At 36.9% G+C, this 24674-nt stretch overlaps 1 protein-coding gene across 1 annotated transcript in view; it reads left to right on the plus strand.

The window, feature by feature from the left end:
• The first annotated feature begins 14968 nt into the window (after positions 1-14968).
• Positions 14969-24674, plus strand: part of SHOC1 (shortage in chiasmata 1) — a 90589-nt gene continuing 80883 nt past the window's right edge. The window contains exons 1-2 of the mRNA XM_042244820.1: positions 14969-15073; positions 19788-19911. Coding sequence (XP_042100754.1) covers positions 14969-15073; positions 19788-19911 — 229 coding nt within the window. The remainder of the gene's footprint in view (positions 15074-19787; positions 19912-24674) is intronic.

Below are 24674 nucleotides of genomic sequence, written 5' to 3' on the forward strand. Positions count from 1 at the left end.
GTAGGTTCAATCCCTGGATCAGGAAGATCCCCTGGAGAAGGAAATGGCAACCCACAACCCAAGAATACTGTATTCTTGCCTGGAAAATTCCATGGACTGAGGAGCCTGGAGGGCTACAGGGGTCACAAGAGTCAGACACAACTTAATGAGTAAACCACCACCACAGAGCAATTATTGACGAGAAAGATTAGAAAGCTAGTAGAAAAGATCTACAACTAAAGATATAAAGAAGAAACCATAATGAGATGGGTAGGAGGGGTGGAGACAGAGTCAAGATCTATATCCACAAACAGGAAGATAATAACAACAGCAGAGGTTCTCCCAAAGGGACAGGGGTCCAAGACCCACATTGAATTCCCCAGGCTGCGGGTTCTATACCAGGAAGGCAAGCCCCCAGAACATCTGGTTTTGCAGGCCTGTGGGGCTTTCTTTTGGGAAAGCCAGAGGGCTGTGGAAAATAGAGTCTCCACTCTTAAAGGACACACACACAAAATCTCATAAACTCTGGGATCCAGGGCAGAGGAGTAATCTGAAAGAAGCCTGGATTAGACCCATGTGCTGACCTTGGAGAGCCACCCGAAGAAGCAGGAAGCAACTGGAGCTCGCCCTGGGGATACAGACTCTTGCAACAGCCATTTTGGGGAGCTTGTTCTACCACAAAGGCACTGGTGCTGGCAAGCACCATTTTAGAATCCTTTGTCTGGCTTCTTAGGGCTGAGACCTGGCTCAGCCTACCAGCCTGTCAGTATGTATGGGACAACTTAGGCTACGCAACTAACACAGCCCCACCTACCAGGAGGCTGGCTGGCTTGAGACTTCCTGAACTCACAGTCTCCCCAGTACCTAGTCCCATCCACCCTAGGACCCAGGACACAGCCCCACATACAGTGCACAGGCACTGCACAAGGGCCAGAGGGCCTGCAACTGGAGATCCGTAACCTAGCATTACCCAAGAGAGTGACAGCACTGGCCCCAAAACCTGGCCTCATGCAGGCCAGAACAAATGGATAAATTCCTTGAAACATACAATCTCCCAGGACTATGCCAGAACAGAAATATGAACTGACCAATTACCAGTAACGAAATTGAATCAGTAATCAAAAACTCCCAACAAACGTCTAGGACTACACAGATTAAGAGGAACTAACATAGTGTTGTAGGTCAATTATACTTCAAAAATGAACAAACAATCACATAGAAAAAGAGAACAAATTTGTGTTTACCAGTGAGCAGCAGGGGGTAGGTGGAAAGAGAAATGGATGAAGGCAATCAAAAGACACAATCTTTTGTATGTAAGATGATTAAGTTCTAGGGATATAACATACAACATGATAAACATATTAACACTGTTGTGTGTTATATATGAACGTTGTTAAGGAGTAAATCCTAAGAGTGCTCATCATAAGGAAAAACATCTTTTTCTATTACTTTAATTTTATGTTTATATGAGATGATGGATGTTCACTAAAGTTATTGCGATAATAATTTCTTGATGTATGTAAGTCAAATCATTATGATATACAACTTAAACTTTAAAAAGAGACAGAGAAAGAAAAAGGGAGAGAGGAAGAGGAAGGAAGAAAAATGACAGTAATTTACAGGAAAGCAGGGCCCTCTGGAGGCTAAAATTTCAGTTTAGTGTTTTATTGAGATTGTACTCTATAATCAAAACTAATAAAGTAGAAACCAAAGGAACAGGGGAAAATGATCTCATTTGTAATAACAATGTATAAAGCACTAATTTAGTATGTTATATGCTGTGTGCTATATACTGTTTTAAGCACTTTTAATATATTAACCCATTTCATCTTCATAATAACTCTAGGAGGCACTATTATTATTGTCTCCATATTACAGGAGAAAAAAATGAGGCACACAAAGGTGAATAGGTTACGTGATTAGTTAATGGGACAGCTACGTTTGGTACCCAGGCCATCTGACTCCTGCACCCATACTCTAGAGCACTATGCTTTACTAAAGGGTGCGTGCATACAAATACACAGAAATTGGAGAGTTGTAAAAGTACTAGAAGAAATAAGAGAAAACTTGAGTAAATGGGAAACCGTATTAGGGTCTCTGATTTTGAAGATTCCATTTTAAAATATGTGAATTCCCCAAACTAATCTATAACTTTTTATTCTATCTCAATCACAAGCCCAGGATCTTGACAAAATATTTCATATGCTCATTTTTAAGAATAAACCTTAGAGTATCCATGAATATTTCTTTTAAAGAATAGTAGTAAATGAGATTGCCAGGCAGAAATTAAAACTTTAATAATTAAGACAATAGAAATAAATAAATAAAAACAGCTCAGGAGTAAACCATCAACAGAACAAATGGCAAATGTAGAAAGTCTATATATTTATACATATATAAGAACTTGGCATATGGGAGTATATAATTTAAAATCAGAAAGGAAGATGAATAAATAATTCACTAAACTATATAAGAAAAACATTAAATTAGTGCTTAATTGCGCAGTCCTGTCCGACTCTTTGTGAACCCATGGATTATAGCCCACCAGGGGATTTACCAGGCAAGAATACTGTAGTGGGTTGCCATTTCCTTCTCCAGGGGAACTTACCAGAGATTCTAAATGTAAAGGATGACATGACTAAAACAGTAGAAGAAAACACTTGAATCTTTGGAATGGAGGTTACCTTTCTAACCATGACCCTAAAAGCAGAATCAGTAAGAAAGAAAATGATAAATTTGGCTACGTAAAAATGAAAAGCAAAAACTGAAAAATTGTTCTCCCAGTTTCTTCCTACCTGTTGATTTTAAATAACATTTAAAAATTTGTTTGTTAAAGGTGTGGCACTGGTGTTTCTAAGAGGATGACACAGACTTCAACATAATGTTACCTAAGATATTTTATCAGAATGGGAGGGTTTGTTTTCCTTCTGCATAAATGAACAATAAATACCATGTATGGGGATGATTGACATCCTAAAGTGCTCTTATTCCTGGTGGCCAATAAATCTTTCATGATTCTCAAACTGAAAGAATATGTTCTTAATAGACACTTATTCATTCATTCAACACATATTTAATAACTACTCAGACCAACATACAGTGCTAGACTATATGGCGGGAACCAAACTCAGAAGCCATTGGTAGTGTAATAAAAAGAACACTTAACTGGAGACATAACTCTTGGGCTAGCGCTTAGGACAGTTTTGTCCTTTGACAGGTCTCTTGATCTCTCTGATCCTTTGTTCCCTTATCTTTTGTAAAGTAAAATCAAAACTTGGAGAACTGCTATGCAGATTAGAGTCAAACAAACAAACATTTATTGAGCTCCTACTCTTTTCGAGGTTCTTAGCATACATAACAGAGTTTCTGTAAAATTCTACACGAAACTATATTGCTATCATAACAAGTTCCCTGCTCTAGTGGACGTAAGAGTAAAGGCAGGCAAAATAGCATATATATGATTAGTAATAGCAAAATTCAAAAGTAGGGAAAGCTCTACCAGGGAGGAAAAAGAAAGGATCAGAGAAGATTAGGGAATTCATCCTGGAAGCTTGAGCTGGACTTGAAAGGTGGGTGGGTATTTGGGCCTTTATAGTTGTATGAGAAGGATTACATAGACAGAGGATAGGATATGAGTAAGAGCAAATAGAGGAAACAAAAGCAAAGAGAATATGAAGAAGACAGCAGTACTTTAACAAGAGTATGGGACAGACGAAGGTCAGAAGTGACTGGAAAAAGTTTGGAGTCAGATCAAACAGAATCCTGAAGGCTGAACTAAGGAGTTTGGACTTGATTCCTTAGGGAAGGAAAAGTTCAGTAAAACGTATAATTTTGACAAAATACTGCCATGGATTTGAATCCTGGCCCTGTGTTCCCTAGCTATATAATTCTGACATCACTTAACTTCTCTAAGAGGCTTCCTGGGTGCCTCAGCAGTAAAGAACCTGCCTGCCAATGCAGGAGATGTGGGTTCGATCCCTGGGTCAGAAAGATCCCCTGGAGGAGGATATGGCAATCCACTCCAGTATTCTTGCCTGAAACATCACACGGACAGAGGAGCCTGATGATGGGGTATAATCCAAAGAGTCGGTCACAAAGAGTTGGACACGACTTAGTGCCTAAACAACAAACAAATCTTTCTAAGCCTCAGTTTTTCATCTATATGATGGAGACATTACTAACTTAAGTCAAGTTCCAAGCACAGCATCCTGTAAATAAAAGATGCTTGATATGGCATAGTCATAATGTATAAGCACTGGTTGACTGCTGAAGGGCTCTGATGGAAATAGTAGACATAACCTAAATTATGCGCAGCCTAGATCAGAGGCTAGGAGAACAGTTAGGAGAAAACTACTGCAGTCTAGGAGTCCTAGGGGATACAGAAAAGTTGAAAAGAAGAAGGATCAAAATCAGTTTCAGAGAATATCTTAAGATAGAATATAATTAGGCAGATTTTGGACACAGAATGAAAATACAGTATAGCTGATAGAATGAAGATGTACATGACAGGAAATAAGCTACAAACTAAATTCTGGAGGAGGTGAGTGGGGATGAGAAAAAGAATCCAAGGGGAATAGTATTCTTTGCCTGATTTCTTATCTGTCTTTATTCTGTGATACAGAATGCATTTTTGTATATAGCATAATTTGGGGAATAAGGTAGGGCATAAACATTGAATGAAAATAGTCTTAAAAGAGAAATATTTATCCATAGAAAGAAGAGACTAAGAAAACGCCAAATGAGGCTACAAAGACATTTTGAGACAAAAAGACAAAAGTGAAAGAACACAGCTTCTAATTCAAGAAGAATGTGACATCATCTGCAAGGAAAGCAGTAGGTTTTATATATATGACTATAAAAGTGTAGAAATAGTTTAGTTAGTGTAGATCAAGATTTCTCAATCTGGGCACTATTGATATTTTGGATGGGATAATTTATTCTCTTTTAGGGAAGTGTGGGACTTACCTTTCCTTTTTAGAATATTTAGCAGCATCTTGGCCCCTACCTATTAGATGGCTGTGGCACACTTTCCCCAAGTTGGGACAACAAAAAATGTCTCCAGACATGCTCAAATACCCCCTGGGAGACAAAAATACCTCTGGTCTAGGTGTTGTTGGAATATGATTAGGGGCCTAAAGATATGGACATTGTCTTGTTTGAGGCTATTTCTCACATCTAGAACATTGCTGGCACATACTGACTCTCTAGATAGGTAGGTAGGTAGGTAGGTAGATACATACATAGATAGAAAATGATGGGAAATAGTAACTGATAATTGGCATTGAAAGACTAGATGAAGTTGCATAGCATATACTTTATATTGGAACCAATGAGACTGTTTGATAGTTTTCTTATTTTTTCTTCAAATCATGGAGAGACCAAGTACAGAACAGGTGAGACAGAAGCCAAAAGAGGAAATTATTTAAAGGAGAAGCTGGTCAAATAGTGTTAGTTGTTTTTGCTGCCAGCTATTTTTCTCTTTTTGTTATTCCTATAAAAGGTAATACAAGTTTATTAAATGCCCATTAACTTTGTACATACTGAGCACAAAGTAAATGTTAAAAATTTTATTAAGTTAATTTATATCCTAAAGCACAAGATTGGGTCTAAAGTTAAAATATGAAGTGGTGTGAAAGTGAACTTGAGGAATAGGATAGAGATAGGTTAAAAAAGTAGACTTTAACTACATCTTTTGTTACTAAAAAACAAAAGAAAACCTCATTGAAATAAATGATACAAAAAATCATTATTTGCTAGTTCTGGATGGTAGGAGTATCTATGAATATTAGATATTCAAATAAATAGAAAAATAAGGAAAATAAAATATGAAGTGGTGAGAATTGCTGTTTATAAAATCTTTTGACTTATGGGAAAAGCATACCCTCAGTTTTCCATAAAATTACTTTTCCATTGCATATGGAAATGTAACTATTAATGTAATATCCTTTTTATCAAATTTAGTTAAATGCCCTATCTCCTCTATTTTTAAAGTATACAGTATAAACACAATCAAGGATACCCCAAACAATATTCAGTTCAGTTCAGTTCACTCAGTCGTGTCTGACTCTTTGCAACCCCATGGACTGCAGCACAAAAGGCTTCCCTGTCCATCACCAATTCTCAGAGCTTGCTCAAACTCATGTCCATTGAGTTGGTGATGCCATCCAACCATCTCATCCTCTGTCATCCCCTTCTCCTCCCGCCTTCAATTTTTCCCAGTATCAGGGTCGTTTCCAATGAGTCAGTTCTTTGTATTAGGTGGCCAAAGTATTGGACTTTCAGCTTTAGCATCAGTCCTTCCAATGAATATTCAGGACCGATTTCCTTTAGGATAGACTGCTTGGATCTCCTTGCAGTCCAAGGGACTCTTAAGAGTCTTCTCCAATACCACAGTTCAAAAGCATCAATTCTTTGGCACTCAGCTTTCCTTATAGTCCAACTCTCACATCCATACATGACTACTTTAAGACTTCTTTTGAAGAGAATAAGAGAAGCAATGGTTTTCCCACCTTTTATAAGGATGACACTGACTATCATAGATATCTGTGACATTTCTTATAATAATTATAGCTTGAATTTGCAAATTTAGCCCTTAGGAAGTTATTTATTTTATAAGTTGGTTCATTTTTCATTAGGTACATAGTAATACCATGATGAGTTTTGTGGCTCAAACAGCTAGATTTCCACAGTTGTGGTTAATCTGGTGAAATATCTAAATGAGTTATCTAATCAATTTTTATTTGTTAAACTAATACAGCATTATCTCCTTTTTATATTCCCATACCTCTCAGGACATTAATTTTCACAGGGAATAACAAGTTATAAATGTGAATGTTTTATTTTCCCTGCCACGTTGATAGAGTAGCATCATTTGCTCTCTCCAGCTAGCATGGTTCCTCGACATAATGTGTGCTTCAAAATAGATGATGGATAAATCAGTGACTGAACAATTACACCTCACTGGGTGGAAGTCAGAAGACTTGTGTTCTAGACCTACTTGTGTAATTTTGGGCAAATTTCAAACTCACTGGACCATAAGATACTGTAACTAAGTAAAACTTTATGAGGTTTTCCCAGGCAGATTTCTCCCCTATATCCTCTCTGAAGTACTTAGATAACAGTAGCTGATGCACATTTCCTGAGTTGTTTTATAGATGCTAAAACCACCCCCAAAATGGAAGAAATTAATTACTTGATGATCATAAGCATGTAGCCTCCAACCTACTGGTGCCTAAGGATCAATAATGTTAACCCATGTGACATCGCCCTGTTATCATCAACCAATCAGAGAACTGTGCACAAGCTGATCACATGCCTTGGGATGTCCCTCCCTCACCTTGCCTTTTTAAATACCTTGCTGAAACCCATGGGGGCGGGGTGAGGTGGGAGGAGTTCTGGCTTTTTTGAGCATTAGCTGTCCTGAACGACTTGCTTGGCCATCCTGCAATAAATGCTGCACTTTTCTTCACCACAACCTGGTGTCAGCCTTTACTGCACTAAGGCAAGTAAGTAAGGATCCTAGTTTGGCTTGCTAACAATATGAAAGGTGTTAGGGTAAAAGTTACCCAGGCTTATGTTAAAGTATAGCGTTAGCTTCTTCATTTTCCCCAAGGAAATGGACACCAGCATAACTGTTTACACCTGCCTGTGTCTCCTTTGGAGGGTAGTCAAGTATAAGCATGGATAAAGTTTTCATCTTGGCCAGAAACATTGCTTATGTGAATTTTCAGTGTGCAAAAGAGCCAGGGAGCACGTGTGGTATGAGACGGCTCATACTTAGAAAAATGTTCAGAAGTTGGATATGTGGAACAGAAAAATACTGAGAGTGTCTCCAGAGACAAATGTTGCAAACATAAACTACAATAACATTTGGCTTCTTTATGTGAAAACAGAGTAAACTACATGAATATGAAAGGTTAGATTTCTCTTCCATGCTTGTGAAAATTTCTTCACATGCTGATACTACCACAGCTCTCTTCTAGCACTATTACTAGTTTAATTAGATGACATATGTTGTGCTAAAATGTTTGATCTCAATCTATTTATGTGAAGTAGTTCCTTACTGATCAAAAGATAGTATGTGAGGCTACACCCATAAATTTGCAAATGCGAGACAATAAGCTACTTATGCAACACATTTGTGCAATGTTATTTCATTCCATATATCCAGATTTTCTCCATGATCAGTTTCAGACTAATCTGCAATTCTGTTTCAAGATGATTATCCGCCATATTCATACCATGCTCACTTTGGCTGGTATGTGTGTAGCTGTAATATTTCATACATATTAGTGCTCTTGTAAAAACATAGAAAACCTAAAAATGAATAACAAACAAAATCTTGATAGCTATTATTTCAAAATAACCTAGTGCCAGATTTTAAGTGAATTAAATATTCATTTCAGACCTTACTCCAGATGGAGCACTGTGCTAGTTACAACATATATAATTAAGACAAGGTCCATGGTCTACCATCTCAACAAGCCTGTGGTCTGTTAGGGAAGCAGACACAAAACAAATTTAATGCAAAGCATGAAAATTTCCTAAAGCGGGATGTTGACGACAACTCTAAGGGTGGAAAAGGTAACAACCAGTTCCAAGACTGTGCTTCCCTTTTGACTCAGTGGTAAAGAATCCTCCTGCCAGTTCAGGAGATGCATGTTCGATCCCTGGGTTGGGAAAATACCCTGGAGAAAAAAAATGGCAACCCACTCTAGTATTCTTGCCTGGGAGATTCCATGGACAGAGGAACCTGGCAGGCTACAGTCCATGGGGTCACAAAAGAGACAGACATGACTCAGTGACTAAACAACAACAACTCCAATATTATCAATGGGAGGTGGAAACATTTGAACTGAACCTTATAGAATAAATAGGGTTCAACATGTGATTAGAAAACAAAGTAAAACAGCAGACTTCCCCAGTGGCTCAGAAGGTAAAGCGTCTGCCTACAGTGCGGAAGACCCAGGTTCAATCCCTGGGTCAGGAAGATCCTCTGGAGAAGGAAATGGCAACCCACTCCAGTACTCTTGCCTGGAAAATCCCATGGATGGAGGAGCATGGTAGGCTACAGTCCATGGGGTCACAAAGAGTCGGATACAACTGAGAGACTTCACTTTGCTTTGCTTTGCTTCAACCTGTGATTAGAAAACAAAATAAAACAGCAGGAACAAAGACTTGGAAGCGGGAGGATGTGGGACATGTTCAGAGAATGGCCAGTGGTTCAAGGTTCCAATGTAAATGGGGTTGAGTGAATAGTTGTTCCATGTCAAGGATTTCAGATTTTATCCCGTATGTAAAAGAAAGATGAAAGAGTGTATAGCAGAATGATATTCTCAGTAAGTTGTTTTAGAAATATCATCCCGGCAATAGTGTATAGAATTATCTGAAGAGATGAAAAATAACTTCAGACAAGGAATTGTGAGCTTATTAAAGATTTTTTCCTTATTTTTTGCCTTTTCAGTGCTTCCATACTGGGCCTGGCATATAAAGTACGTTCTCAAAAACATTAAACATTATTGCTATAGCCTCAACAGCACAACATGTGACTCCAACAACGAAGCTTAACATTATCACGGGAGATTTCCACAGAAGTGTGGAATTAATCTAGATAGAAGGGGAGTTCCCCCCCCTTCCTTTATGGCTTATCAACTTAGTTTATATTCAAATGTGTCTAAGCATTTATTTCCACCTAGATTCAAAATAGTAGTGGTGCAAATAATGGTGAATTAAAACTTACAGGGAAAACTAATTGTTTTAAGATTCTCTTAAATGCATAATTTTAGAAATGATGCAGAAATATTAACAACTGAGATAAAATATAGATGATTCAGATGTGGTAAAATCCAATATAAATATAAAAGAAAACTTTTAGAAATTTCCAAAGATAACCAGGGAGAAACTCTTTGCAAAACATATAGCAGACCAAGAACAAATATTCCTTCTGAAGAATGTATGGCCTAGCTAAAAGCCTGGATTCTGAACCAGACTACCTGGGTTTGCAATTCTGTCTCATACTTTTTAGCTTAACACTGCTCATTAATAAATTAATTAGATACTTAAGTTCTCAGTGTCCCAGTTTTCTTATCTGTAAATTGGGGTTTGTAATATGGTATCTAGTTTATAAAGAGTGGCAAAGTGTTTATAATAGTATTTGTCACACACTGAGTGCTCAATAAAAGTTAACTATTTTAAAATTATTATTAATGTTGCAGAGACTACTATGTATGTCCCCCAATTTTTTCTCTCCTTATTGTAATAAAAAAAATCTCCAACTTGTGACTATGCAGATGACAGTCCAGAATAAAACCTGAATTTTCTAACCTTTATTACAGATAGGACTTACCTTGTGACTAGGGCATGGTCAATGAGGTGCAAGCAGAGCTGTCACATGGCAGCTTATGGAAATCTTCCTAAAAAGACAGCTAGATATGTACCAGATTCTCAAACAGAATGAAATTGATAAGGGTCAGTGAGAATATAGGGCAACAGGAACTCTCAAATGTTGCTGGTGGGAACATAAATTGGTACAATCATTTTGAAAAACAGTTTGGCATTATTGAATAAAAATGAAGATATATACATTTCTCAATAATCAAGAAATTCATTCCTAAATTTATATCCTACAGAAAGGTACATACATACTAAGATAAACAAAAAAGGATGTTGCTAGCAGCATTATTTGTAATTTCCCAAAACTAACAATGCAAAGGTCCATCAATAGTAGAATGGATAAACAAGTGAGGTATATTTATATGATGGTAGTAATTCAACAATGAAATTGAATTAATATATATACAACAATGAAATTGAATTAATATATATACATACCCACTGAATAGAAGAAGCAAGAACCAAGCTAACATAAACAGTAAGATTTGAAAAATAGGCAAAACTGTATCATTTAGAAGTATGTACTTGGATGAAACTCTAAAGAAAAGCAAGGCAATGATTATCATAAAGTCAGGATTATAGTAATCTCTAGATCTAGGAGGATATTTCCTGTAGGGAGAATTGTGATTAGAAAAGAAAACAGAGAGCTCCTGAAACTCTTGTAAAGCTCTGTTTCTGAGTGGAGTTTGCATGGATGTTCCTTTAAAATAATTTTTAAACTATTGATTGTCTTATGGACTTTTCTACATGAACATTATATTTCATGATCTGAATTACAGATTATATAAGGAAACATTGTGCCCTTTATCTCTCCTCTTTTTCACTCCTTCCTCAATCTTGCTGCCTGAAAAGACAGATATTGTCACCTGAGACCAGGAAAACAAGGATCACAACCTAGGAAGTTCAGTGTAATGAGCTGGAAGGTAAGTCCCTGAAGACTTTGTGGGAACAGCTCCCATATCAGTTTTGAAACTTTTGCTTCTGTATTTCATTTACATGAAAGAGAAGTAAATTTCATATTATTTTGGAATTTTCTGTTTTTTTACATAGCAAGATTTGATATTAACTAATATGCCTATATTTTAGATCTTATAAAAGACAACCTACTCAATAGAAAAATGGCTTGAACCTACTGCGTGACACAAGGAACTCTACTCAATGCTTTGTGATGATCTAAACGGGAAGGAAATCCGAAAAAGGGGGGATATATATATATATGTATAGATGTATACACCTATAGTTGTTGTTGAAGCTGAAACTCCAATACTCTGGCCACCTGATGTGAAGAACTGACTCATTTGAAAAGACTCTGATGCTGGGAAAGATTGAGGGCAGGAGGAGAAGGGGACAACAGAGGATGAGAAGGTTGGATGGCATCACTGACTCAATGGACATGGGTTTGGGTGGACTCTGGGAGTTGGTGATGCACAGGGAGGCCTGGTGTGCTGTGGTTCGTGGGGTTGCAAAGTGTCAGAGACAACTGAGCGACTGAACTGAAGAGTTGATTCACTTTGCTGTACAGCAGAAACTAACACAATAGTGTACAACAACTATACTCCAATGAAAATGAATTTTTTAAAGTTGCCAGATCACATACACACACATAATACTTAGGCAATTAGTTCTTGGAAGAAGAAATCCAAAAGGTCTCATAAACTTCTAAAAAGTACTTAATCTCAGCAGCAATCAGAAATGCAAATTAAACAAGATAGTATTTTTCATGCATCAGATCAGCAAATATATTTGAAAGGGAAAGTCACTCAGTTGTGTCCAACTCTTTGCAACCCCATGGACTATACAGCCCATGGAATTCTCCAGGCCAGAATACTGGAGTGGGTAGCCTTTCCCTTCTCCAGGGGATCTTCCCAACCCAGGGAGCAAACCCAGGTCTCCTGCATTGCCGGAGATCGTTTACCAGCTGAGCCACAAGGGAAGCCCAAGAATACTAGAGTGGGTAGCCTATCCCTTCTCCAGTAGATCTTCCCAACTCAGGAATTGAACGGGGGTCTCCTGCATTGCAGGTTAATTCTTTACCAACTGAGCTATGAGGGAAGCCCAGCATATATATTTAAAGAGCAATATATTCATTTCTGTTGCATATTTAGGAAAATGGTTTCTCTCAGGCACTGCTAACATAAAATGCCACAAATTTTTGGAAAGTAAATTGGCAACATCTATTAAGTCTGAAATGCTGCCATTATGTGAGTCAGCAAAATAATACAAATCTATCCCAGGGACAGGGGAGCCTGGTGGGCTGCCGTCTCTAGGGTCGCACAGAGTCGGACACACCTGAAGCGACTTGGCAGCAGCAGCAGCATACCATAGAAATAGCAGTAATAATATTCAAGATCATATGTCCAAGAATTCTTACTGCAGCATTATTTTCAAGGTAAAAAACAAAACAATCTGTTAAACTCCATTAGTAGTAGAATGTTTGGATAAATTATGGTACAGTCTTCCTATGAAATACGTGACTGTTTAAAAATGAGTTGAATCTGTTTATCTTGATCAGGAAGGTTGTTCAAGATGTATTGCTTAGGAAGAAAAATAAGTTACCCATTTTTATATAATTGGCCAACCTATTTTGTGTATGCATGTCTATATAAATTGGTATGAACATGCAGGAAAATGTGAAAAGATACACCCCAGATGTTGACATCATCTACTTGGGAGTTGGGGGTGGTAATAAAGACTACTTTTTCTGTATCAATCTTTGGATAGCTTTATGGCTACACTGAGTATAATTATGTGTTATTTTGTAATTTTTGAAAAATTACTCAAAATTGGTTCTAATAAAAGGTATATAGCCAAGAATGTGAATAATTAATGTATCTCAATGCCAGATGAACATCTTCACACCTGATTCTTGTCAAACATTAAAACAAATTGCACCAACCTGTACAAAATAGAATGAAGGCAACTTAACGTGGCTTAATCACTCACCTTTCATTAGTATTTCAATCATAACTTTAAAAGAATTCATGTGTTAGGAAAATAAATAAATAAATGTAAGTACTTGCAATCTTCTGGGAAGGAATCTAATGCCAAGCTGTGTCACAGGAAGGAACTCAGAAGTTAAGAAACAGAGAGAAAGGGACAAGTCTTCTTCCTCTCGGGTGGGTCTAGAAACTTCTAAAAGAGTCTGTTGGTGAAAAGGTGGCTGCTAATCAAGGTATAACTATGCATGCTCAGTCGCTTTAGTCGTGTCAGACTCTGTGCGACTGTAGCCCGCCAGGCGTCTCTGTCCATGCGGTTCTCCAGGCAAGAATGCTGTAGTGGGTTGCCATGCTCTCCTCCAGGGGATCTTGCAGACCCAGGGATCGAATCCGTGGTGTCTCCTGCAGCGGAGGAGGATTCTTTACCACTGAGCCACCCCGGAATCAAGGCATACACTTTGCCTTTCCCAATTATAACTCGTCATCTTCCTGACTTTCCCCGAATGTTCTCCGTCCATTGAGGCACGACCAACACCTAGTCAGGCATGTTTAAAGTCATGTTTGCCTCCTCCCATTTGCTTTCCTCTTTCCCTGAATGTGGTTGCTAAATCCTCTCAATCTGCCCTCTGGGACGCTTCTGCCGTCGTCCTCATCAGGCCCTGCCACCTCAGGAGTAGCCACACCAAGGAATCCCAGACTCTGGTTGTCGCAACTTTTCACACAGGCTCCATCAGGGTTCCCACCACCATCTTCCCTGTCACCGTTCAGCGTGTGCGGCCAAAGTCTGCTCACCCGCGAGGACCTCTGTGTTAACCATGTCTCCGCTTCGGCCCTCACTTTCTGAGGCCAGGACGGCAGAAGGACCCGCTGCCCGAGGAGCAGGGTGACAGGATGAGGTAGGGCGACAGGATGAGGTAGGGCGTGGCCTAGCCTGGCTAGCCAATGGAAGCACAGAGTCCAAGGTCAGAGGTCACGTGTCCAGTGGGCGGGCATTTTCTCTTGCGAAGACGGGTAGTAGGCAATGTCCTGAGAAGCTGGAGAGAGGCGTTAGGCAAGGTAATCTTGAGCTGAGGGGAAGACAAGAGCTGGATGGGGCTAGTGTATGGCAGCTGTCTGGAAAACAGATCTGTGAGGTCCGGCTCACCTGGCCCTGTGGGTACAAGACCCCAGAACAAGAGTCCACTGAACCTGACTGGGCGAGAACAGAGGATGTGAATGGAACAGAAAGGCCGGTAGGATTTCTAGCCACTAATTAGGCTGCGTAAATTAAACAACTTGAGAATATACGTCCACCTTACCTCCTCTGCCATTTGACATGGTGAAAGTGTGGTCTTTGTGCAAGGAAGTATGGGGAGAAGTCTCCTGATGCCTGAGGCTATGGGAGATAAATATATATAGTTTTTATTTGTCAATTCTGCTCAGTAAAGTTATGTGGAAAAAATCTTGCAAAACCTGACTTCTCTAACATTGTGCATAAAATCCTTACCTAATGATTTGCATGCATTTTCATTTTGGCCCAGTGACAGGAGGAAGCATTTTCATTTCGGCCTCCTGACAGGAGGAAGCACAGGAGAGAAAATTTTTAGAAACAGGTAAGGAAAACTACTTCTGGAATTACTGCAATTCAAAAGCTGAATTTTTAAAATACTTTCTCTCTAACCATGATTTGCTTGTTTTCCCCCTTGTCTTGGATTTTAGAAGCAAGCCAGTTTCTCTCTCGCTATTCACCTACCACTATGAGATGGATTACAGATATCTGTAATGCAGTAAAATACAGTTGATAGATGAAAGAAATTTTATAAATGGCAACGGTTTTTTTTATTACTATGTGTCTAGCATGGACTTAAATGGTTAGCTTTAATACAACAGTAATTATTATTTAAGGTAGTTGATGGGAGTGATGAATCTGAAGCTGATGGAATATATGCTTCATAAGAAAGGAACATTTAAGAAAAATGCCGACAATAACTTGAATGGATAAATTAGGTAGAGTTGTGATTTTTAACTTTTTCTGGTATCAGGCACAATCATATAATTTTTTCTGAAAGTGCGGTATCAGGAAGTAGAAATTCTAGAATCAATATTTGCTTCAGCTATCAGTGATACACTGTATGGAAAAGGTACAAAAGTATAATGGTTGGAAATATTTCCAGAGAAGTAATCAGCAGTTAGAAGATGCTATGTTGGCATTGTTTAGCTAAGTGTGAAAGAGGGCCATGACATTCTGTATTCCTCACATTTGTTGATATCAGGATCTAACAATATTTAAAATATTCAGATAGCTTGTGAGGTTTGTTTTCATTGGAGCATTTACTGTAATATCCAAAATGTCTTCTGATTCGTTAGTGAAATGAAACGATTTTACTCTATATTAAGAAGTCTGCTCTTAGCTTTTTAACCCGGTAGTTAAGTAGTTAAGGATGTTCACTTGATAATAACTGAAAATAGGAATAGTTCATAACCAATTAATATAGATGAGTCCTGGTGAGCACTTTTACCATTTGGAAATAGGTAAACCTCAGACAAATTGATAATGATAATTTATTATATTGATAATATTATATTATTGATATATTATATCAATATTGATATATTATATAATTGATTATATTATATGATATATTATATTATTGATATATAATATATCAATATTATATTATTGATAATATAATAAATTATAATTACATGATTTATTGTATTAAATTGATAATTTATTATATTGATAAACATATATCAAACAGAATGATAATGAAACCAAGGCAAGACCATTTGAATTAAAATATATGTTTCATTCACTGAAAGCTTATTGACAAACTACTAGTGTATGAAAACTAGTTTATATCTGAATTCCTCACAATATTTTAAATGATTGATAAAAATGCTAAGAACTTTCTGATAAACTGGACTGTGTCCTAGAGTAAACTGTCTAAGCTGTAATTCCTCTGATTCTTGAAACTATCTTGGACTTATTCAGCTTTCAAAAGTTTACTTATTGGGACTATCTAGGACTAATGGATGTACTATTACTATTACTATTATGCATCAATTCAGTTCAGTCGCTCGGTTGTGTCCAACTCTTTGTGTCCCCATGGACTGTAGCATGCCAGGTTTCCCTGTCCATTACCAACTCCCAGAGCTTGCTCAAACTCATGCCCATCAAGTTGGTGATGCCATCCAACCATCTCATCCTCTGTCATCCCCTTCTCCTCCCACCTTCAATCGTTCCCAGTATCAGGGTCTTTTCAAATGAGTCAGTTTTTCGCATCAGGTGGCCAAAGTATTGGAGCTTCAGCATCAGTTCTTCCAATGAATATTCAGGACTGATTTCCTTTTTTTAGGATTGACTGGTGTATCTATCCCAAACTATTAAATAGTTTAATAGTTTAACTATTAACTGGTTTATCTATCCTAAGCTATTAAATAGTCTATCCATCCTAAACTATTATATATATGATGGATAAACAATAAGGTCTTACTGTATAGCACAGAGAACTATATTTAGTATCTAAGGATAAACCATACTGGAAAAGAAAAGAAAAAAATTTTACTTCATTAGGTGAATTTTTTTAGTTACTAATAATGACCCAATGACCTAAAAATAATATACTATATTTGCTTTATTCCAAATGAACTAACTAAAAGGGAATTTAACCTAAGGCTTTTTATTTTCTTGGGACTTCCCTGGTGGCTCAGATGGTAAAGCATCTGCCTACAATGCAGGACACCTGGGGTTGATCCCTGGGTCGGGAAGATCCCCTGGAAAAGGAAATGGCAACCCACTCCAATATTCTTGCCTGGAAAATCCCATGGATGGAGGAGCCTGGTAGGCTACAGTCCATGGGGTCACAAAGAGTCAGATACAACTGAACGATTTCACTTTATATTTTCTTAGAGAGTGGAATTTTCCAAATTCTACTCCACTGCTTCAGCACAGTTTTATCCTTGTTCACTTAAGAAATATGGTTATCATGAGAAAACCACTCTCTTAGTCTTGTGAACCTCAGCCTCTTTTGCAACAAAATGATGATATTAAATATATTGTAATCTACCAACTAGGATTGTATGGATAAAAGAATATGAAAAATATAAGAATAATTTTATACCAATGTATATATTATTTTCATATTAGATTTAAATCATAGTAATGTTATTTTCATAGTTAAATTTTCATCATTCAGAGCCTTTTTAAAAAATGAATGAGCCAATGTTTTGTGACTAAGAATGGTTTTCTGCTCCTAGCTTTGCTATTCTACCAAATATTTATTTTTAATTTTTATATTTACAGATGTGAAATTTGTACTGCTTCCAAAGAAAGAAGATATGTTTCCAGCATTCAAATATTGTGCAATAGATTATTTGAATGAGGTAGTATTATTAGATCACGACCTGATTACTAAGAATTATGAAAGTGTTATCTACATGCGCTATATATTATGATCACTTTTTAGTAGTCCTTAGAGTAATCCTTAGTCCTACTTTGAAATGCACTAAAAACTACTTTCCAGTTTTAATATACCTTAAAAATACTATTTGGGGAGGAAATTGTTGCCAATTTAATGTGAATTTGAGTCTGTCAATGGGAAAAAAGTAGAAACTGTTAGCAAGCTTGGGCTGCTTTTATGGATTACCTTGAGTGATTTTTCTCAGCAGGAATGGGGAAAAAACAACTCCAGTTATCTCTATGATAAAATGACTGTAACAGTAGGTATTAGTCCCTTACTATTTTGATTAATTATGTCATTTGATCAATTACTCTTTTGATGGATTATGTCAATTTGATGATCATAACTACTCCATGAGGAAGATACTATTATTACACACATTTTACAGTTTTACAGGTTAGAAAAATGATGTCTAGAGAAGTTAAATACCTTGTACAAAGCTGAAATTCAAACCAGGTACATTGTTAAGAAACTAATTAGAATAATTGTCACACACCAGTTCGTAGTTCTTACCATCTTATTATTCCATCATAACAGGGAGGCAAATGTATCATTGCAAAGGAAGCATATGTACCACATATGTGGTAGGGAATCAGAGGTCACTGTTACACAGATATATTTATGAATGTATTATCCACTTGAAAAATTAGTCTATACTCAAACTTCCTCAGACTTTTATCCTTGTCCATGGTATCTTAGTTTCCCACTGGTGTACAACAACCCCATGATACAGTACAAATATACTAATCAATGGCAAATCTTGCAAAAGATACAGCGTTTTGTAAAGTTCATGAAAACAGTTTTGAAGAATCACTCAAATAACGGGTAAAGCTATTATCAGATGAAAATCTGACAAAATTAGATCAGATAACAGGTAAGACAAAGACAAAAGTTTGAATATCAAAGGAGTCAGAGATGCCTTGGGAAATTTTGATTAAATCCTCAAATATTTTCTAGAAAAATCCTCTTTATGATCACAGATGAAGTAATGACTAGTATCACACATATCATCATATAATGCAGTTTTGAGGGAAATTATGACAAAGTAGTTATAAGCTAAATACAAACAAAATTTAATTAAAATAAATTTTAATTTTTATGACTTTATTTTATTTTTTAGGTAATGTTCCATTTGACTATGAACCTTTGACTTTTGACTATGAAACTTTTGTCTTCATTTTTTATGAATTACTTAACTCATCTTTTCTTTATACTATTTATTCTTAGATAATAAGGACCTCTTATTTAATATGTTATTAAGCCTAGCAAACATAAAACTCTTGGGAAATAATGAAAGAAACTATCATTTGTCCAAATACATAGATAATGAATTCTGTGACAAGTTGGGAGTCACTGAGGAAATTTGCTCAAGATGAGCCTTGAAAGTTGAATAGAATTTTGACAGCTAGAGAAGAGTAGCAGGGCATTTTTCAAAGGCATCCTGTTGATGAGCAAGTGATCACTAAATGTTAAGAGGGTAGTGATTGCTCTATTTAAAGACTACAGTTAGTATTAAAGAGTAATGGGAAATAAAGCTGAAAAGTAAAGGCAGAACCAAGCATAGAGAATTTTTATTTACATGCTTACTTAACTGATTTAACATCCTTTTAAATTTTAATTACTAGATTTTTTAAAATTTAGTAACATGTTTGCTGGATGTCACAAGTGAAACAGTGCAAAGATGTAGAAAGCAAAAGTTAAGATAGCCATATTATACTAAAAGTGAAAAACAGCACTTTCCTAAATGGTGTATAAATGATATGATCCCATTTTTTTTTTATCAAACACACAGACATTTTAGCCTAATCTAGAAAATAAAGTATGTAGGAAAATATACCAGACTTATTGATATCACTAGGGACCATGACTTTCTCAGTTATGTAGTTATGTGTTAGATATTTTATAGTGAACATGTATTATCTTTAAATGAAAATAATATAAATTTGAAACAATAGAGAATTTTAATATTCTGGAATATGACAGATAAATATTTTAAATTCAATATATATTAAAAGATTTCATAATCTTTCTTACACAGAGTGTAGTTAGAAAGAAGTTGTGCAAAGATACTTTATTGCTTCGGATCCCTTCATGTTTATATCAAGATGACAATTATCCTGCAAGTGTTATTGATAATAAGTTTAGGAGGCCATGGACAAGAGGTATATTTTATTTTTATTTTTTAAAAATCTATTTTTAAAAGTATTTCAGAGCTTAGCATAATAAATTATTAAGAAAATGTACTGTTTTCTCATTATATGAAAATGTATTCATATCAGACTTCCAAGAAGTTTATAAATTAATATTTTTATGTGACAAAGTATTTAGGTGACAAAGTTAATATTTTTATGTGACAAAGAATTTAAGTGACAGAGTAAGGAATTGGAAAGCTTATACTAGATATGAATAAAACAAAAGATATGTAAATGATGAAGTCTTAAAATATTCTGACATTCTACTATTGTATTAGAGTAAGATCTTTCCCAACTGTATGAAGGCTACTCTAAGTTGTAATGATACACTGACTATAAAACTATTTTTTAAATGAATATGTACAAAGTATCATCTTTTGCTTTGGAAAATGTCAAGTAAGATGAGAATAGAATTGACCATTAGCTTAATTAAATATAGATCGATAACCTTGATAGGAGTGGTTTCCCTGGAATATTATGTATGAAAACCTGATCAGAGTATTTTGAGAAGAGAATGCACAGTGGGATGTGACATGGTGGACACAGTGTGCTCTTTTGAAGATTTTTGCTATGACAGAACATAGAAAAATGGAGGTGCACTAGCTGAAGGGAGAAATGAGTTAAAGAAAAAAATTTTTAAGATGTGAGATTAAAAATATATATATGCATGATAAGGAAAGAAACTATGAAATGTTTGTTTGCCAAAGGAAATAATCTTGGTAAAAAGAGAGAAAATGATGATGCAGCAAAGAAAAAAGATAACCCAGTAAAAGAGATTAGAACCAAGAGCACAATTGGAGGAGTTGGTGTTAAAAGCCAGGATGGTTCTTCTACTGTGATAGAGAGGAAGGCAAAGTTTGTAGGTACTTATGCCAGTTAGATGTTAGAATTGGTGGTAGAAGATGAGGTTTTTTCTTCTCTATTTATATTAGTTTTCTGACAGAGAGTGGGTAGGGGGATGAGTATCAAAAATTTGAAGGGAGGTGTCAAATGTCTTGAAGAATGAGAAAATCCTTTTTATTAAAAGGATATTAAGATGAATTACTATTATCATCTGTCAAAGTGGGATGCCCATTTAAAATTTATGGTCATAATTTGAAGTGAGCTCATTCAGAATGGCTGGGTGAATTTTTTTCCAAATAATTTTTAATTGTTCTAGTGTACATATACGCATATGAGTTCCTGGTGGAGCAGATGGTAAAGAATCCGCCTGCAATGCAGGAGACCCAGGTTGGATCTCTGTGTTGGGAAGATCCCTGGAGAAGGGAATGGCCACCCACTCCAGTATTCTTGCCTGGAGAATTTAATGGACAGCCTGGTGGGCTACCTCCATGGGGTCACAAAGAGCCAGACACGACAGAACGACTAACATTTTCACTTTTAGTGTACATATACCAAGTGAAGACTAGGGGTTTTCTAAGTTGGTATAAGGGAAAGAGAGGCAAGGGACTTGACTCTTTGTAAGATTGTGATATGAGGCCGTGGAAACTAAACTGTACGAGAAAGGAAATGAGGATATGAGGGAGGATGAATATTGTAAAAATGATAGGGTCAGTGGACTGAAGGTCTCGGTCAGGTTGGAAACAAGATCACCAGTAGTGTGTGCTTGGGTGCATGCTAAGTCACTTCAATTGTCTCTGACTCTTTGCAACCCTATATATTGTAGCCTGCCAGGCTCTTCTGTCCATGGGATTTTCCAGGCAAGAATACTGGAGTGGGTTGCCATGCCCTCTTCAAGGGATCTTCCTGACCCAGGGATCGAACTCACATCTCTTATGTCTCCTGCAACAGTGGGCGGGTTTTTACCACTAGCACCACCTAGGAAGCCCCATCAAGAGTAGTAGTTTTCATCAAACTGCTTCTCTTAAAGTACAGAAGGGAAAATGAATTAATTATTTCTCTTATTTCTTTTCCTTTTCTTCTTTTTAAAAATCATAATAACAGCCAAGATTTATTGGGCAGTTATACCATATCAGGCACCATTCTAAGCAATTTACATGTCTTAGCACATTTAATCTTTACAACACTATGAAAAGGTCATTATTATTCCTAGTTTACAGATAAAGAAACTGAGTTCGAAAGAGGATAAGAGATTTACACAAGATCATACAGTTAGTAGGTAGCAGTATATGTATTAAAATCTAGTTAGGGTGATTCCAGACTTGTATTCTTTTTTTTTTTTTTTCAGACCTGTATTCTTAACCACTAAACTTTTATATTTTTCAGTGAAGCACAGACTCAAATGTTCAGTAATTTGTTCAAGGTAACAAAACTAGTAAGAACCAACACTTAGAATACAAGTCCTTTGCCTCTTCAGTGAGTTGCTTTTGCTGATACAAGCATCTGACATAGTCCCTCTCCTTAAGGAACTGAGGGTCTATTTTGGGAGACAAGCTATAGATACACATAAAAATTTAAAATATGACTGTATATGATTAAGTACTGAAGTGCGTGCTACTGACAATATTATGGCCCTTCAAGGGGAGTGTATCAAAGTGAGCTGGTTTTATGAGGAGTCACATGAACTGTGGAACAGGATTGTCTGGGATGGTAGTGCTGTATAAGCAAAAGAAAGGCTATAAAAATGAGGATCCTATGTTCAGGTGATATTGTTCCATGATTGAGAGGGTTGTTTGGGGTTGCTTTTTTTTTTTTTGGTGGGGGCTGTAAAAATCAGAATGATTATTTAAGTATTTGGAATCTGGTATAACTTTGAAGAGATCTCTAGTCTTTCCCATCCTATGGTTTTCCTCTATTTCTTTGCATTGATCACTGAGGAAGGCTTTCTTATCTCTCCTTGCTATTCTTTGGAACTCTGCATTCAGATGGGTATATCTTTCCTTTTCTTTTTTGCCTTTAGCTTCTCTTCTTTTCTCAGCTCTTTGTAAGGCCTCCTCAAGACAATCATTTTGCTTTTTTGCATTTCTTTTTCTTGGGAATGGTCTTGATCACTGCCTTCTGTACAATGTCACAAACCTCCATCCATAGTTCTTCCGGCACTCTGACTGTATCGAATCTAATCCCTTGAATCTATTTGTTACTTCCACTGTATAATGGTAAGGGGTTTGATTTTGGTCATACCTGAATGGTCTAGTGGTTTTCCCTACTTTCTTCAGTTCAAGTCTGGATTTTGCAATAAGGAGTTCATGATCTGAGACATAGTCAGTTCCCTGTCTTGTTTTTACTGACTGTATAAAGCTATTAAGAAGAGATGACAAGAATACTTAGAAGAACTACACAAAACTATCTTACTGACCCAGATAATCACGATGGTGTGATCACCTACCTACAGCCAGACATCCTGGAGTGAAGTCAAGTGGGCCGTAGGAAGCATCACTACAAGCAAAGCTAGTGGAGGTGATGGAATTCCAGTTGAGCTATTTCAAACCTAAATGATGATGCTGTGAAAGTGCTGCACTCAGTATGCCAGCAAATTTGGAAAACTCAGCAGTGGCCACAAGACTGGAAAAGGTCAGTTTTTATTCCAATCCCAAAGAAAGGCAACGCCAAAAAATGTTCCAATTACCACACAATTGCACTCATCTCACACTCTAGCAAAGTAATTGTTCAAAATTCTCCAAGCCAGGCCTTTAGCAATACATGAACCATGAACTTGCAGATGTTCAAGCTGGATGTAGAAAGGGCAGAGGAACCAGGGATCAAATTGCAAACATTCATTGGATCATTGAAAAAGCAAGAGAGTTCCAAAAAAAACATCTGCTTCTGCTTTATTGACTATGCCAAAGCCTTTGACTGTGTGGATCACAACAAACTGTGGAAAATTCTTAAAGAGAAGGGAATAACGGACCACCTTACCTGCCTTCTGAGAAATCTATATGCAGGTCAAGAAACAACAATTAGAACTGGGCATGGAACAAATATTGGGAAATGAGTACATCAAGGCTGAATATTGTCATCCTGTTTATTTAACTTATATGCAAAGTACATTATGTGAAATCCTGGGCTGAATGAAGCACAAGCTGGAATCAAGATTGCTGGGAGAAATATCAATATCCTCAGATATGTAGATGACACCACCTTTATGGCAGAAAGCGAAGAAGAATTAAAGAGCTTCTTGATGAAAGTGAAAGAGGAGAGTGAAAAAGCTGGCTTAAAACTCAACATTCAAAAAAGAAAGATCATGGCATCCGGTCCCATCATTTCATGGCAAATAGATGGGGAAACAATGGAAACAGTGACAGACTTGACTTTCTTGGGCTCCAAAATCACTGCAGATGGTGACTGCAGCCATGAAATTAAAAGATGCTTGCTCCTTGGAAGAAAAGCTAAGACAAACCTAGATAGCATATTAAACAGCAGAAACATTGCTTTGCTGACAACGGTCCATCAAGTCAAAGCTATGGTTTTTCCGGTAGTCATGCATGGATGTGAGAGTTGGACCATAAAGAAAGCTGAGTGCTGAAGAACTGGTGCTTTTGGACTGTGGTGGTGAAGACTCTTGAGAGTCCCTTGGACTGCAAGGAGATCTAACCAGTCAATCCTAAAGAAAATCAGTCCTGATATTCATTGGAAGGACTGGTGCTGAAGCTGAAGCTCTAATACTTTGGCCATCTGATGCAAAGAACTGACTCATTTGAAAATACCCTGACGCTGGGAAAGATTGAAGGCAAGAGGAGAAGGGGATGACAGAGGATGAGATGGTTGGATGGCATCACCAACTCGATGGACTTGAGTTTGAGCAAGCTCTGGGAGTTGATGATGGATAGGGAGGC

Source organism: Ovis aries, chromosome 2, assembly GCF_016772045.2.
Source record: "Ovis aries strain OAR_USU_Benz2616 breed Rambouillet chromosome 2, ARS-UI_Ramb_v3.0, whole genome shotgun sequence".
Lineage (NCBI taxonomy): Eukaryota > Metazoa > Chordata > Mammalia > Artiodactyla > Bovidae > Ovis > Ovis aries.